Raw genomic sequence first — 16,758 nt, 5'->3', positions numbered from 1 at the left:
ATATTAATTTGTCGTTGTGGTCTCGTGAAGCATTTTGTTATAGGTGACTGAATGCAATTTAGTGTAGCTTCATATCAGCTTCTCAGACAAGTAGTCTGAGACTGGTGTTTGTTGTTCCAAATCTCTTTGTTAATCTGTCTTTTGATTTCTGCGTACCGCTGCCTGTAATAATGTACCCAAAAAAGAGTAACTATATTTTCCTCTATAATTACACAGATATCTTGGGGGACTGCTAATATATTTGTCCACAAAATATACTTACACTGAGTGGATCTATAATTTTGTATACATTAATTCTCTTTTAGTTGTTTCTAAGTTCTCCTTATTTTCATAGCTAGTTTTAGCTTTTACCACAGTGTTCCACAGTAATCCATATTCATTAAATACCTGATATGGTGAATCCCTATATAGGTGAATTATCTGTTTAAAGGTCTCTGTGAGGATGGTGCCGTTCTGATATGCAGTGATGATGGTCTGGGACAGAGGAACTGCATGCTTAGTGCTGTGCAGAACTTTTTACTCTAAAGAAATTCTATGTTCATGTGCATTCTCTTCTGTTCCTCCCTTTCACTGTCACAGTGCCCCCCACATGACAGTCTCCAGCTGCCCTAGCCCCATTTTGCAAACAGCATCCTTGTCTTAGTGGGGCTTATGAAGGATGATTTTCTTACACTATTTCTTCAGCTGAAGTGCTAGAGCGCAGATTTATTCTCAGAAAATTATATTTCGTACTGTGAAAAAGTTATTAGAAGGTGTTACAGTTACCATAAATACCTTTTAATAGGGATAAATTTAATCTGCATACTGTTTTATTCAGGTATCTACCCAGATAACCTAATGACAGTGAATGGCAAAAAGACATCCGCTTAATAAGGATAGAATTAACATAAATGCCACTTATTGAAAAAGCACGGAGGTAGTGCCAAGAGGTGCTTAATTAGAGGCTAATATATGCAACTCTTGCAAAAGTTGCCAAATGAAAACTAAAAGAAGAATTTTATTCTTTCTGATTAATGCAGGGTTCAGTTCATGTCAAGCTTTTGTAAGTATACGTGTGTTCTTGGTGGAGGCAAGCATTCCATTGGGAGAGAATGCACTGTTGTGTGGAGCACCCTGTTTAACAGCATTTATTCCATTTTTTGTTGGACATAATTTGTTGAATTATGTCTATATTTAAGTAACTTTCTACCATATAATTACTTCAGTTTTATGTACTGGCTCTGATATTCTATTTTTGAATAGGCTTCTCAGAAGAAGGTGACCTAAGAATCTATTTTTGTGTTCTGATCTCATACTCTAGACATGATGAAAAGAATAAAGCACTGGAGCACCAAATTTCAAGGAATATGCAGTCATTACATTTAGAAATGCCAACTATAAAGATTCCAATTTCAGTGGCCTACTGAGTGACTATGCTTCATTTAGATAGTGGATTTTCCACTTGCTATCTGGTCCGGCACTAATCTAAAAGTCAGTAAGCCAGAACACATAAAGTTTTAAATAGAGGAAAACTGTTTACCAAATTGCTACTGCCTTTTCTGCATACATTGAACCACCTTGGATTGGAAGAGGAATTTGCAATCAGTATATTAAATAGATTGTCAAAAGTTACTATTAATGTTTAAAGTATTTAATCTTTTTTTTTAAAGGATACCTTTAAGTGTATTCAGAAAACTCTCATCCTCATTCTGTCATGTCTTAACTACTTTTGTTACATGTGCTACCTAAAGGAAAGTTAGCTACCATCTAACTTTCATTTTATTTATGGTCTCCACTAAAAACTCATGTATAAGAAATGACAAAGAGGGGTAGAAGGAATAGGCCCAAAGAGAAAGGGTAGAAGCATAAGCTGAAAGGAAACTAATAAATCCATAAATGGATGATGAGGTAGGACACAAGTGAGCAGCAGGATAAGTGTTCAGCCGTCAAATCTGTTGTTTTAAACATAATCACATAAAATCTTAATCCATCAAGGTATTTTATTGTGATTGTAACTTTAAATACTTGAGGGTTGCTACTCAAGTAATTGTTCTCAATAGCAGTTCAAGTTATACTTAATATCTAAGTGCTGTGCTAGACTGGCTCCTGACATTTACTATTGCCTACAAAAAGCAATTATCTCAAATTCCAATTCAAAACAAGAGACTGTTTCACTGGAGAGTACACAGGAATTATTTGAGGTTAGTTCCAGTGCTGAATAAGCTGATAGTATCTCCTGTGAATCACTCATTCTCAGTGAAATATAAAAAAATAAAAGATAAAGCAACATAATCCTGGCCTGCCTGGAAAAAGCCTTTGGAAGTGACAACATGAGACAAGCCTGTGTCTGATACATTTCTCATTTGTAATTAAAAATATGATGGAAATCCATTCTGGTGCAATTTAGAAGCAGGGAGTGCATGGAATCATGTCTACCATCTGCTGGAATGCTGATGGCATTATTAAGATGAATGACAAACTATTGTTTGTGACTATTTGTGACTATTACAGAGGGGTGTTAATAACACTTGCTGCATAAACTCTGTGAAGCCAGTAAGTAAACTGTTGAGAGAAAGCCACGATTCTTGGTTGATATTATGCAATGCACCACTTCACTAAGACAGAATTTCTCAAGAGGCATTAAAAAAAACCCCTATGGCTGCCTGGAACCTCATTCATTTTATCCCCAGACCAACTCCAGAGATGCTTACCCTTTTCAGCTGTTACAGACAGTTTTAAAATAAGACAGTATTTTCTTTGGGACGAAGGGTATAGAATAACTGCTGTATAAGAGAACAGAGGCCCTGAAAAGAGCTAGTTGTCAACCTGAGGAAAAAGATTTATTTGCAGAATTGCCATCTGTGCTGGTTTTGGCTGGGATAGTTAACTTTCTTCATAGTAGCTAGTATGGGGTTATGTTTTGGATTTGTGCTGAAAACAGTGTTGATAATGCAGAGATGTTTTCCTTACTGCTGAGCAGTGCTTACACTGAGTCAAGGCCTTTTCTGCTTCTCACACCTCTGCACCAGCAAATAGGCTGGGGATGCACAAGGAGCTGGGAGGGGACACAGCTGGGACAGCTGACCCCAAGTGACAAAAGGGATATTCCATACCATATGATGTCATGCTCGGCATATGAAGCCTGGGGGTAGAAGTAGTGGGGGACACTTTCAGAATGACAGCGTTTGTCATACCAAGTAACCGCTATGTGTGGTGGAGCCCTGCTTTCCTGGAGATGGCTGAGCACCTGCCTGCCGATGGGAAGCTGTGAACGAATTCCTCATTTTGCTTTGCTGGCGTGTGCGGCTTTTGCTTTACCTGCTAAACTGCCTTTAGCTCAGCCCATGAGTTTTCTCACATTTACTCTTCTGATTCTCTTCCTCATCCCATCAGGGGGGAGTGAGCGAGTGGCTGTGTGGGGCTGGATTGCTGGCCAGAGTTAAACCATGATACCATCTCAGAATGGGTCTCTACGCTTAGAAAAAACATTGAGGTACTAAATTCTCTCTTGAAATGCCTATGGATTTCACACTTAGTTGCCAGAACTCCCACTGAGTTGCTGTTTATCACCATAGCAAAATTGATACAGGGTCCCTGGTCTTAATACTTAAAAAGCAATGGCTAATTCTTTGAGCTAAAAAGGGAAATTATTTTCATTGTTAACAGCATTTGGCATACATTAAATTATTGAGCTGTTCAGATATTCTGGAAGGAATATCAGTCATATGCAGTTCATTGTATTATGTTGATTTGAAATGTTACAGCAGTTTTCACAGTATGATAATGAATATTTGTGCTAAATCAGCAACTGGACAACTATTGGACATACAGGAGCTACAGAAATGCCCCTTTGTAAACCAGTACTGTGCAATGGTCCATCTCTACTTGCATTTTTGGAGGAAAAATAGGTTTGTGTTTTAGAAGCACATAAGGAAACTGAGGCCACACTTTAATAATTTGACAGTGACCAAACATGTTTTAATGAGTTTTTTCCAAGCATGTGATACTCCAGTGATTGAGTTATAATGCCTAAAGTAGGCCAGCTACAGTATTTGTAAAAAAAAAAAAACAAACAAAAAAAACCAACAAAAAAACCAAAAAAAAACCAAACAAAAAACAAAAAAAACCCCAAAAACCAACAAAAAACACAAACAAACAAACAAAAAACCAAAAAACTAAATCAAGATGAAATTTATGAAAACTGCAAAATAAAAAACTTGGTAGAAGTAGATCTTACTATGGCTTTTTAAAGCAAATTGAAATAAAATCACATACAAATCAAAGAATTTATACTGAGTTTGTACTAGAAGTCTATATAAATCACTGGCAAGACATTACCAGCAAAACATGGAGAATAAGTAGTCCAGATCTGAGACACCTGTGTTTAATATGAAATATATTATAAAGAACAGCAGCAAAAGACTGGAAGAGGGTGCAGGCAGCATAGCTTTGTAACCAGCATTAACAGGCTACAGTTTTCAGGTTTAGTTCAAATCATGAAGACTGTTTTCTAATCCAATGTGATTAGTAACCAAGAATAATGTCAGAGTTCTTTTTCCAACATCATCACCTGTGGCAGCATAAAATGCTATCTTATCACATAGGAGGCACAAATTAAGATTTGAAACAGAAAAGGAAAGCTACTGTGTTTAATTTTTGCTATCTCATCTTGCTTTTTTAATATTTTTTTACATACTTATACTAAACATTTCAATCAAACATAACTTGTCCTTTCTAGTTATATAGTATTTCCGAAGTAATTGTAAAAATGTTTTACCACAACATTAAGGAAAACCCCGCTTTTTGTAAATAACCCTACTGTGCTTTAGCACAATGAAGTTTTATTTAAAGCTTCCACAATAAAATTAGTACTTTCTTTGCATTGCAATTGTAAAAAGAATACTGCTGTATACTAAATTCCCACATCAGCAGTAAGTTTATACTTTTGTTCTTTATTATCTTTTTTCCTCTTACAATGCATATTTAGTGATGTAATTTTATAACTCTGTGTTTTCAGCCTTACAGTGACAATTTAAGAACAGTTATTTTATCAGTGCTACTGTTAATTGCAGGTATGGGACTGGAAAAAAAAACGTTATTTATTTGGGGTTTCATGAGAGCATGGGTGGGCTTGGGTTGTTTTTTTGTTTTTCTTGTAAATTCACTGAGAACATACGCTTTTCTTTGCATATTCTCTTGCTGAAATTTACTTAGATTCAGAGGTGTATCAGTTTAAACCTTTTAAGGTTCTTAAAATATCTTAGTGTGTGTCTGCCTTTAAGCAAAACAAACTAATGATTTTGGATATGGTATTTTCTAACATGAACATTTTGTGCCTAATATTGCTACAGATATTTACGTTCTTTCTGTGTCATTTTCCACAGTAATTTTCTATTTCATGATTTTTGTAATAATTTTAAATAGATGGAAATTTAGAAGTATGTTGTGGTAACAGAAAAACAGAAAACAAAAATAGCAAAGCAGAAACAAAAGCACTAGCAGAGTGGGGAAGCAAATGATTACTAATATTTCTAGTTCTTAGTAGGGACTCTATTTTAGCTGCACATTCTCACATACAGCAATCTCCCTTGACCCTCCACTTTGCTTCCTTCCAAAATATTTCCTGGCTTCTAAGATTTGATAATTTTCCAGTAATACTGAACATGCTAGTTCCCAGAGTCCACTGATACCACTTTTAGAAGCAGGACAGAAGAAGCATTTTCCTTCAGTCGTTCAAGCAACTGAGGCAGATCCCTCTGTTGTAGTCAAGAGCAAAAAGAAAAATGCACAGGCTTAGTCTAACTAAAGACAATCTCTCCCTTAGTAAGAGCTCCAACTAGTTTACACATACTAAAGTCTTAAATGTGTTTATTTCCGTTAAACATATACTAATTTTAAAAACTTAAACACATGGTGTAATCTCTGATACTGCTTCCAAAACTACAGTAAGCAATACATGTTAAAGTGCCCATAATTTTTCATTTTTTCAGTAGTAACACAGGGCACATCAAGTGAACCTTCTAAGTCATTTGCTCTGCACATTGCCAGAGAGATACATGCTGTGAACGTTTGGTGAAGTCTGCAGCACTCCTGAATTTAAAATTCATTGTAAACTTTTTCTTGGTGAGCTAAATTAAGATTTACCACGCTGTGCCTTTTTTTTTATACAATGCTTATATGGTCTCAAATAATTATCTTAAGCAAAGGCTTTTTTCTTATATTCGTTGCGTGTTTTTAAATTACTTTTTTCCCGACAACATTACTATCTATAAAAGCTAATAAAATTATGTAGTATCAGCATCTGTATTTTTAAGAAATAGCATTTTCTTTGGTCAGATACTAGGCTGGTGGTTGAAAATGAGTAACATGTGAGAATGAAACATATTCTACAATGGAAGATTAACAATAAGTGTATAAAGAGGGTATTATATAAGAGATGTAGCTACAGAGAATTCAAGATGAGCTATAAATTATGGTTGATGATGCAGACTCTGAGATGGTGGGCATAACTAGGGAGATTCTTGAAACTAGTATTGCTAGACCATTTTCATACCCATAGTCCAGCAATGATGCTTATTATCTGTGACAGAACTTCATATAAACAGCTTCAGAGAAAGACTATGTGTAGGGTGAACACTCCTCGGTATACAAAGTTCATGAACTGTCTCATCTTGAGTAACATCTACTATTCCAATCTTATTAATCAAGTCTTACAGTTGAAACAAACATACCATCACACCATGACACATAAGAGAGAAAAAAGAAATGGGGTTAAAGCATGGTAATGGTATCTTCTTTTCATTTTTCTTTCCCATTTGCTAAATGCCCAGAGATTGCTCAGCTTTAAGATGATATGCCATTACTTTCAATCTAGGCAGCAAACATCTAAAAAAGGATCCCATCTTTACAGAACCTTTTTTGAGAGACAACAGAGCAAAAAGAAGAGCTGACAAAAGGGAGAAGACACAGAGCTAACGGAGCACAGAAGCAGACATGAGAGATCTTGTTTCTGAAAAGGATCCCAGAAGGATCTCTGCTATTAAGACAGCCGATTTAGCTGTTCATTTGTACCTTCTGTACTGTAACAGCTCACACTGGCATCTACCCATATACTGGTACTACCTGTGCCTTGGACAAATAAAGATGAAAGTATTCTATGCTGTACTTCTCTTTGAAAATCCAGGAATTTTTCTGCTTTCTTGAAGATTCGGAACAGTAGCATGGGCCTCCTGAATATGGTTATTTGGGACCTGTTTACTTCAACCTCATGACAAGAATTTCAGAAAACATGGTGAGTCCATTTCTCTTTCTACTAGATACTGTCAGTTAACAGTTTGTTCTCACAAACATTATATGGATTGGAGGACAGGTAACAGTAATAGACATATTGGGGATTTTATTTTACATATGACTACTGAAATAGTCATTAATTGAGAGTATGTTTTGGTGCAGGTGCTTATTTGACTGTTAACATTAAATTGTTCATTTGACATATTACACATTGTACTCTGGCAACAGCAAGTAAGGTCTCTTTCACTCCTGTTTAATTTATGGATCTGCTCTCCTCTGCATGCCATGACCTGTGAACTTCTCAGACTTTGTCACAAGCTGATGTCCTTCCTAAGCAACTTAACTCATGTTATGTTTCCCTTCAAGTCCCGTTTCCCAAGACATGTTAGTAATGGATGTATTCACTTCCCATCTTTCCGTATCACTTTAGTGCTTTGAGAATTAAGATATACAGGCTGGTAAATTGTTCCAAATACCAACAGACAGAATGACAGTGAAAATGTTTTAAGATTTGTTGCTTTCTGCCACAAGTGACAAATACTTAACACGAAGTTACCTAGGATAAGTATTGTCTATAAAATATTGTAAACTAAAATTAAACTAAATGTGAAGATGAAGTTAAAGAACATGTTGTAAATGAAACATACTTTTCCAAACGTCGTTTTCTGGCCACTGACCGTGGAAAAGATCTGTGCCTTTCCAAGGGCTTTATGGTCAGTTTCCCACAGAGGTTATCAAGCTCTAATGCCGCTGGCTAATAGGTTGGAAACCATACAACAAAAATAGACTTGGGTAAAGTGAGGTATTTACTGGCTTATATGTCTGGAGGGAGAAGAGGTAATTCTTTTGATGACCCAGAAAGCCCAATTCTTTACCCTCAAGATCAAACTGTACAAAACTCAATGGACATCACATGCAACTTCTCCAAGTTAAAAGGTTCAAACTTTATTGGTCTCTGCAGATTTTAAAATGTTGACTGTAAAATGGTTAAAATGGTTCTACAACACACAATTTCTGGGTCATTTCTAAGCAATTGTATCTTTAAAGAAGAATCCTTTCATGACTTTCTGTGTGTGTGTGCCTTTCCTAAGAAGCCCCAAGGGTCATTTTCCTTACTTCTCCATTCTCTTGGTGTGTGTGCTTAATATCACACAGTCAGATTAGAGATAGGATCCACATATGGAAGGCAGAGCGCTCTCTTGCTTTTCTCTGTCTTCTGGAGACTTGAGCCAAAGACTAGTACAGTCTGCTATAATCCTGAACTTACAAGAAGGTAATTTCTGCTAAATCAGGCCCTAAAGAAGTATTAAAAGTATCAAATCTCCTATCTGTTCAGAATAAAATTAACAGCTTAAAAAAATGAGGTTAGTCAGGTTCTTTCAAAATCTTATTTCTTCTAGTAACCACCTCAGCTTACAGTGCACCGTGAAAAGTGAAGAAAAAACAAAATCACATTCCTCTAAATCCTCCCAAAAAACAAGGAGAGAAAGCAAAATGAGACATATTTGCATTTCTTTCCATTTGTTCCAAAGAACACCTTTGTTCTTTCACTGGTGCCATTTTTAATGTTGCATAGAGAAACATACATAGACACTTCTATTCCACTACTACAAATTGCCTTATATTACAGTATTAGCACTTTGAAAGAAAAAAACAACCTGATGATTCTTTCAGTTTTTCTGACATGAATGAGATTCTCCTCTGTAGAAGTTCAGTTTGCACAAAATGAAACAGTATTTCTTTTTAGCTTCACTGGTCTTTACTGAAAGAACTAAAGGCAAAACAATGTCATATCTGCAGTGATATGGGTGGAAGTCCTGAAAAGATCTCAAAAACTGTCAGAAGCCCTGTATTACTAAAAAGACTTTTTGGCTATGCACTTTCTCACTTTCTAGACTTTTACAATACTGTTAAACTGTTGTGTTTATATGCAACTTTTTAGGGATGTTTATTACCATGTAATAATGGAAGTATGATTGTGTTCAACAGCATTAAAAAAATTTTTTACTTCATCTTGTAGAGAAAATGTGCTTTGTGGGTTTTTTTTTTAAATGCTTCCCTGTTCCAGAAAAAACTTTCAGATTTTTAGACTGCCTTCCTATGAACGTCAGTCATTCTAGGAAGTGGCATTTGATGCACTGTCAAAGTCATTTTTTCTTTTAGTTAACTGTACTCCACAAATGACTCAACTCATCATAACTGATGAAAAGTGCCTCTTTAAATTAAAAAATACAACAGCCAGAAAAACAGGCAAGAAGTCTTTTTGAGAATGGGACAGAAAGAACGTAGGGAGTAGAGCCAGGCAATAATTAGACAAAAATGAGACCTACACCTGAAATCATTGCAATTTGTTGAGGACAAGTGATCTTAAAAATAAGCCACTCTCATCTGCAGCACATGATACATGATGAATCTTTGTGGATCCTGAACAAGCAGTAAGCAACAAGAACATTGTGAAGCAAAAATTGTATCTATTAGATCACAGCACAAAGGAGACTTTCTTTGAAAGTTTAGTTGAGGGCATATGACTGTAGTCCATCCCATCCTGTTCCTTACAAAAATGCAGCCTGCTCAACAGTACTTTATATGTAAATGAGATTAAACGCAAATTTAATTTCTCTTAAGGAACTGGTGACACACAAGTTTCAATTTTGCAGCTTATCTGTCCTATTTTTTTTTTCTAGCAAGCTTCCTCATTGCCGTAACTCAAACACTAACATGTCTCACGGTGAGGAAGAGTGGATGATTCTACCCTTTTAAGGTGAGGTCCTATTACAAATTGTTTCATCTGCTGTACATCCCTCCAAATAAAGCAGAAGAAATGATAAAGCTGAATTGAGGGCAGAAGAATTAGAGTTCTTGAGAGCCTGTTAAAGGAAAATATTACAACCTGTTATTTGGAAAACGTTCAAATATTTGTCCTAAGCTTAGTTACTTAATAATTAGGAAACTAGCGAAACTAGTGGCATGGGCCACTAGAGAAACTAGTTAACAGGGACATGGTGGAGAAGGTCTGAAAAGTTGAGTTGCCACAAGTGTGAGTCCTTTGTGCTGATTTAAAATCCACCTTGGAGTAGGCAGGTGTACTCTCCAGAAAACAGTTACTTCTGGGTGTATATACAATGAAAGTGTAGCAGTATAACTAACACAGAGAAAATAGCTCAGAAGAACTGAGGAACTGCAGGTGATACACTGGGATGGATTGTGAATCACTGCCAATTCACTGATGAAACAGGAAGGAACAGCAGTACTTTATAGAAGACCCTTATTATATGTGTGTGTGTGTATCAGAGTAGTTTGGGCTGGAAGAGACCTTCAAAGGCCATCTAGTCCTACCCTCCTGCAGTAAGCAGGGACACCTTTAGCTGGATCAGGTTGCTCAGAGCCCCATCCAACCTGACCTTGAATGTTTCCAGGGACGGGGCTTCTACCACCTCTCTGGGCAGCCTGTTCCAGTGTTTCACCACGCTCACTGTAAAAAAATTTCTTCTTAAAAAAAAAAAATCTACCCTCTTTTGGTTTAAAACCATTACCCCTTGTCCTATCACAACAGGCCCTGCTAAAAAGATTGCCGCCATCTTTCTTACAGGCCCCCTTTAAGTGCTGAAAGGCCGCTATAAGGTTTCCCCAGAGCCTTCTCTTCTCCAGGCTGAACAACCCCAGCTCTCAAGCTGTCCTCACAGCAGAGGAGCTCCAATCCCCTGATCATTTTTGTGGCCCTCCTCTGGACCTGCTCCAGTAGGTCTATGTTTTTCTTGTGCTGTATATATATACACACTGTACTGCAATAGTTTGGGGGACTGTCTGTGAGCAAAGGAGCTTTGGAAAGCTCCATTCCCACCATCAGAACAGCTGCTTTCCCTGGCATAAAACTTGGTAGAGATAGTGAGAACTCTGTTAACATGTCCAATTTCTAGAAAGGCAAAAATTTAATACATCTCCCAAAATGTATTTTGGAAGTGCAGTCCAGCTCAGAGATGAGTTAATAAGAATAACCAGTGTGGGATGAGGATTGTTTCTTCAGGTGATTTGTGAGGTACCTGTAAAGCGGCAGTATATTTACTGAGAAAGTAAAAGCACAGAAGAAAAGTTTTCTTTTAAGGAGAAAAAAGAACATGGATTTTTACCAAAACTTGTTCTGCAATTCAAGTCCCATAGGCAATGTGGCCTTCCCTTGTGGAATCTTTTTCCATTAGAAAAAAGTTCATAAAAACTAAGGCGAGGAATGCATTGTGTCACAAAAAGAATGAGCCAAGAAAGAGATGAAGCCAAAATCCAGAAGGCTGACCATAAAGCACTCCATTCAATATCAAGCTTTTCAGCAAGGGTAATTGTTTGGCCATCCCATGCAATCCTCACTACTCACTTTCATTCATCCATAACAAAAATACAAATGATACGAGTGCTAACAGGGTACAGAACTGACCTACAGTTGTTATGGGGTTTCCATTCTTTTTTGTATTACATGGCTTTGCTAAATTAATATAAACGTTTCTTGGAGTGTTGAGGGAAAAAAGATGCTGCTTGTTTAAACACTTTTAATGGACATCTAACCTTTTACATTAAACATCTGTTCCCTTTATTTACTTTCTGGCAGCAGTTCATATGTTTTCTGCAAAGGACGCAGTTTAATGAACATATACCAGATTATTTAAATGCACGGTTTTAATGAGTTCTTTGAATAGGTTTCTCTAAAAGGTAAGCATGAAATTACTTTCTCAGTTGGGATGCTTTAACATCTTTCAAGAAAAACACACATAATCACTTCCCGCAAACACAGGCCTTAGTTGCTTTAACATTCCAATGCTTTTGAGTGCTAATAAACTCAGGTAGTTGTTTCATGGGAGTGATAAGTCTATACAGTAAATTGATGTTTTAATATATTATTACTTCTTAAGAAACATTTTTTTCCTATAGGAAAGTGGAAAATACTTTTCATTTTATCAGAATGGGACATCAGTTTATTTTGAAATAATGGAAAGATATGGAGATGCCTGGTAATATAGGCTTTCATTAAAAGACTCCAGCAATATAATAATTAACTTTATTAATACACCTAAGAAGGAAATACATCCAAGTTCTACTTGGATAAACTCAGGCAAAAGTAATTTGACTTCACCAAGTGATTTAGCTTTAAAATTATTAAACTCAGTCCATGACTGTTCACTCTTTTTCGTATTTTCTTATTGCAATATGAAGTGTTAATGCCATTCAAATACTTAGGATTGGGCATAGTTCATCATGTAGCCACCAGGAAGAAAAATATGCCAAAAGTCTAAATATATTTTCAGCTGCCTATAATAATGTCTTTTGAACAAGCAGAGGCTTTTTTATATGATTGATCTAATTGTTTAGAAGTCACTTCATGATTTAATATTATTTAATTGCCCTGATTTTTCTCTGTTGATTTTCTACACATACAAATAACAGCACTGCAATGGAAATGCAACCTGAATGAGAGGTTTTAGATTTTTTTAATCAGTGGTATTTTGCCTTCTTAGAATAAAATCTATTTTTTCCTTATGGAATAATGTGATAAGACGGGCCCTGGTCTTGAAAGTCTGATTAGTCAAGAGACAGTCCATTTAGGCAGGGTTACAACTCTTGGCAGTCTTTTTCTGAGCACAAGACTAATGAGCACATTCATTTATGCATAAGGTAACTGTAATATAGTTAGCTGGCACTGAGTCTTAAAAGACATTTTGTTTAAATTTTTAAAATTCCACAGTGATTTCTGTGGCTTTGACTTAGCTTTACATATAGCCATTTCTAACTTTGTTCTCTATCACTTCTGGGTGAAACCACTACAAAAAATGCAAGGCAAATGCATCGGCTCATTCCATATCCTTCACTCCTCCTGCCCATGGAAATGTACTATGGCTGAAAGAGACTGAATCTTAAGCAAACAGTTTGCTGAAACCTTTGCATAGCCTTGCATTATGTTGTGATACAAGTATTTTCTTGTGTCAACGATAACTTGATAGAACTATAGTCAAAATGTGTCTTCTGAAGGCATACCAAATTGTTGTTTTTCATTACAAGAATCTTGTCTCATGGTGTAATATTTAACTACTAAAATACTTAACTTTCATTAATATTAATAAATGCCTTTGTCATCTCTAACATCCATATCATTAACCAGATACACATCAAATGCTTAATATGCACCTTAAAATACCTTCAGTATATTAATTTAAAATATGATACGAAGTCCAGGCTTTATACATGCAAAGCCTGCAATTGCTTTGGATCATATTTATCTCACATGATTTAATTTTTTTCATGCTTTTTCACTGTTACCAGTGGAGGAACCAGTAATTTCTACATATTATTTGTGCCATCAGATCTTGAACATGGATGTTGATGCCATTGTTAGCACCAGTGTCAGTTTAGCTCCAGCTTCATGTCACTGAAATAGTCTATCCTTTTGCAGAACTCCTATGCCTATGGAGTTCACACATTTTTTTGAAACCTGTCAGTCCTGCTTCTGGTTTGTGTTGCCAAGTGCTTGACCTGAGTTTAAGCATCCATCCTTCTTCAGCATCAGAAACCCTTGGAATGAATGCCTACATTTGTTGTACAGCCACTTTCAAATTTTTCTTTTTAAGTGAAAATGTTGAAGTAATGCTTAAATTGTGAAAGTCTTCTATAATGCAGATTCCATTTTTCTACATTTCATATTGATCGTATTTTGGAAATCTCAAGATGTTTTACAATGCTGTTGAAATAAATCCTCAAAGGCATGTAAATCTTATTTCCTAAGACAGCTACCTGAACAGGATAACAGAGTTCAAGCTTTTCCACTTGAATTCTGAAAAAAGGGCCTGTTCCTCATGCTTTTCCACCCCTTGACACTTCCCACTTTATAAGCATCATCTGCTTTTCAATATTCTTTGCAAGATGCTAATCTTAACAGTTGCAATTCCTGCATGAGTTTCAGTGGCTTAGCAAGGCATGCTCCGTAGAGTGTACACCTCTTTTTTTTCACTTCTGACTGGCTGGAGAAAAAAATCAATTTTAACTAGAGCTGTACTCAAATACGTTCTGCATGCAGCACTCTTTGCAAACAAATAATAAGAGGAACGTAACACTTTCTTGACACTTTTTCTCACACCCCCCACTCCTTTTTCTGAGCCTTTGCTTCCCTTTATTATCAGAAATGATAAATTTTCACTTGGAGGAACACTTAGCAAAAAGTATATACTTGGAAAGAATTTTTTAAAAGTGTATCAGTAAAACAATAATAGTAGTAATGGTCGGATCCTAAGATGCATGTTAATTCAAAGCATTTGCAGGTGGGGCAGTAGCAAATTTTCTAAGAAACCCTAGCAAAATAATATTTAATTGGTGTAACAGTTCTGGGACTGGGAGTAAAGAGTTCTTTTACTTTCTTGGTAGTTATTGTTTAAATAATAAACCTGTTCAATGAAGAATGCTGTTTAAATCAAAAAAATTATCATTTCTCACTCAATAAGGAGCTCTTTGTATCAATAAGATTAAAAAAGAACAAATTTGCTCCAACAATAATGATCATGTCTACAATACTGAATGTACTGCTTTATAGGGAAAAAGGTTTATTTTGCTATTATTAAAAATGACTAAGATCAACCAAAAAGTCTCCAGCTTAAAATCGTTTGAATATGCCACTTAGCAGCAGTCTATGACTATTTTATGTGGTCTTTAGTGTTCAATAATCCCATAAAGTTTTAACCTTCATTTTATTGGTACCTGCTACTTCTTGTGATATGTGTCAAAAGCCAATGAAAAGATTTTTCATGAATCACATGAATTTTTATTTTACTGTTCACATAAAAAAGCTTTCTAATATCTTTTAATAGCAGAATTTTGCGTATGAATTATATCATAATCAGCATGCATTATTCTAGTTTTGGTACCAGAAAACCATGTTTAAATCACTCTGGGCATTAAATTAAATGGCCAAATGACTGACTAAATGGACTGGCAGGGTTATCCTGCAGCAGTTAGAAGGTGGTAGAACACAGAGTTGTGACATCAAATTTTAGTATATTTTTGATTGAAAAGTGGGGTTAAAACTATTCAAAGGGGATTTTTTATTTATGTTGTGGGGTTTTTTTAACCTGATAACTGCACAAGAAATGAAGTATTACAATGTGGAGGATATTAAACATTCCATCAGCAAACAAAACCTGCAGGGACATTTTAGTTTTCATGCTGAAGAGGTAAAACATGGTGAAAGACTACTTAGCCACAAAACCAAACAAAGTTGCCCTAATTAAGATCACTAATAACCTTTTCAGTATCCTATACTTCTCTGAAGCATTTTTTTTAAGCTTCAGAAAAGCCTAACTTCTCCCCAGATAGTTCAAAGAAATCACAGACAAAAATCTGATGACAAATAAAGGTTGCAATTTGGCCAGGCCTGTCATGTTATGCCAGTGAAAGCTGATGGGTGAAGTGACAGCAGGATTCTCAGTTGAAATGAAGTCAGTACTTTTCTACAAATAAGAACCATTTGTTTCAGAAAGTTTTAAAGTGTTTGTAAGTAGTTTCATTTGGGAATTCTTCTCTCAGGCCATATCTTTATTTTCTTCCCCTGCAAAAAGCACTGGCCAAGCACAATTGCACACTAACTTACCTGAGAGGTTGGCAGACAGTGCCAGTCAGCAACCATTAAAATGATGCAGACCAATAACATTATGGAGTAAGGAGAGCTATAGAACACTTAGTGCTAACACACTGATCCAAATTGTCCACAGGATATCCACAGGAGCTGTGGCCGGTGCCGCCTATCCCTGGCAGGGCACAGGGGAGGGGTGGTGTGAGGCTGGGGAAACCGCCCTGGGGCCCATCCCTATTCCCTTGAGGTGTCCACCTGGCCCAAGCACTTACCTTCTTGCCACCCAGGGCCTCGAAGTGGGTCCGCAGCTGCTCCACAGTGATGGGGAAGTGCTCAATCTGCTGAGGGCCACCTAGGCTCTCCTCATTGAGCACATCTGCCCTCATGCTGTCTGCTGGCACTTTCTCCATGGCGCTGCTACAGCTGATCTTATCTGGCACCAGGGACCGTGGGGCTGGCGAGCAGTGGAGCGTCGGGCCAGGTCTGGTAGCATTGGTGGACTCCCATCTCTGCTTCAGGAGCTCCACGGAGCCCTTCTGCAGCGGCCAGTCTGCCAGCTTCAGCGTGCCCTGCCAATGCAACATGTACCTGCAGTCAGAGACAGGCGGCATCGCACCAGCGGAGGCCACCACAGGGCAGCTCGGGAGCCATTGAGTGTAGTGGGACAGGCTGCTGGCTGGGAGAGAAGCTACTTCCCAGTGAAAAGTGAGATACAGTAAGACCAAATCCAGTAAGAGTCAGTGAAAGGGTTCACTGTGTCCATACAGCAGGAATACGTTAATTAAAGAGTGAATTAAGGGTGGCGTTCAGGCATTTTATTCTTAAGCTTGCCAGCAGACTTACTGACTATCATGAGTGGAAAAGCAGCAAGCACACAATTAGGGAGAATT

General features: G+C 36.9%; 1 protein-coding gene across 1 annotated transcript in view; it reads right to left on the bottom strand.

The window, feature by feature from the left end:
* XIRP2 (xin actin binding repeat containing 2) overlaps window positions 1–16,479 on the bottom strand; it is a 46,658-nt gene extending 30,179 nt beyond the window's left edge. The window contains exon 1 of the mRNA XM_086465961.1: window positions 16,141–16,479. Coding sequence (XP_086322087.1) covers window positions 16,141–16,479 — 339 coding nt within the window. The remainder of the gene's footprint in view (window positions 1–16,140) is intronic.
* Between the last annotated feature and the right edge of the window lie 279 nt (window positions 16,480–16,758).

The sequence above is a fragment of the Leptosomus discolor genome, chromosome 5 (assembly GCF_034619465.1).
Source record: "Leptosomus discolor isolate bLepDis1 chromosome 5, bLepDis1.hap2, whole genome shotgun sequence".
Classification (NCBI taxonomy): domain Eukaryota; kingdom Metazoa; phylum Chordata; class Aves; order Leptosomiformes; family Leptosomidae; genus Leptosomus; species Leptosomus discolor.
The sequence above is the reverse complement of the archived record's forward strand: the minus strand, read 5'-3'. Positions and strand labels throughout refer to the sequence as shown.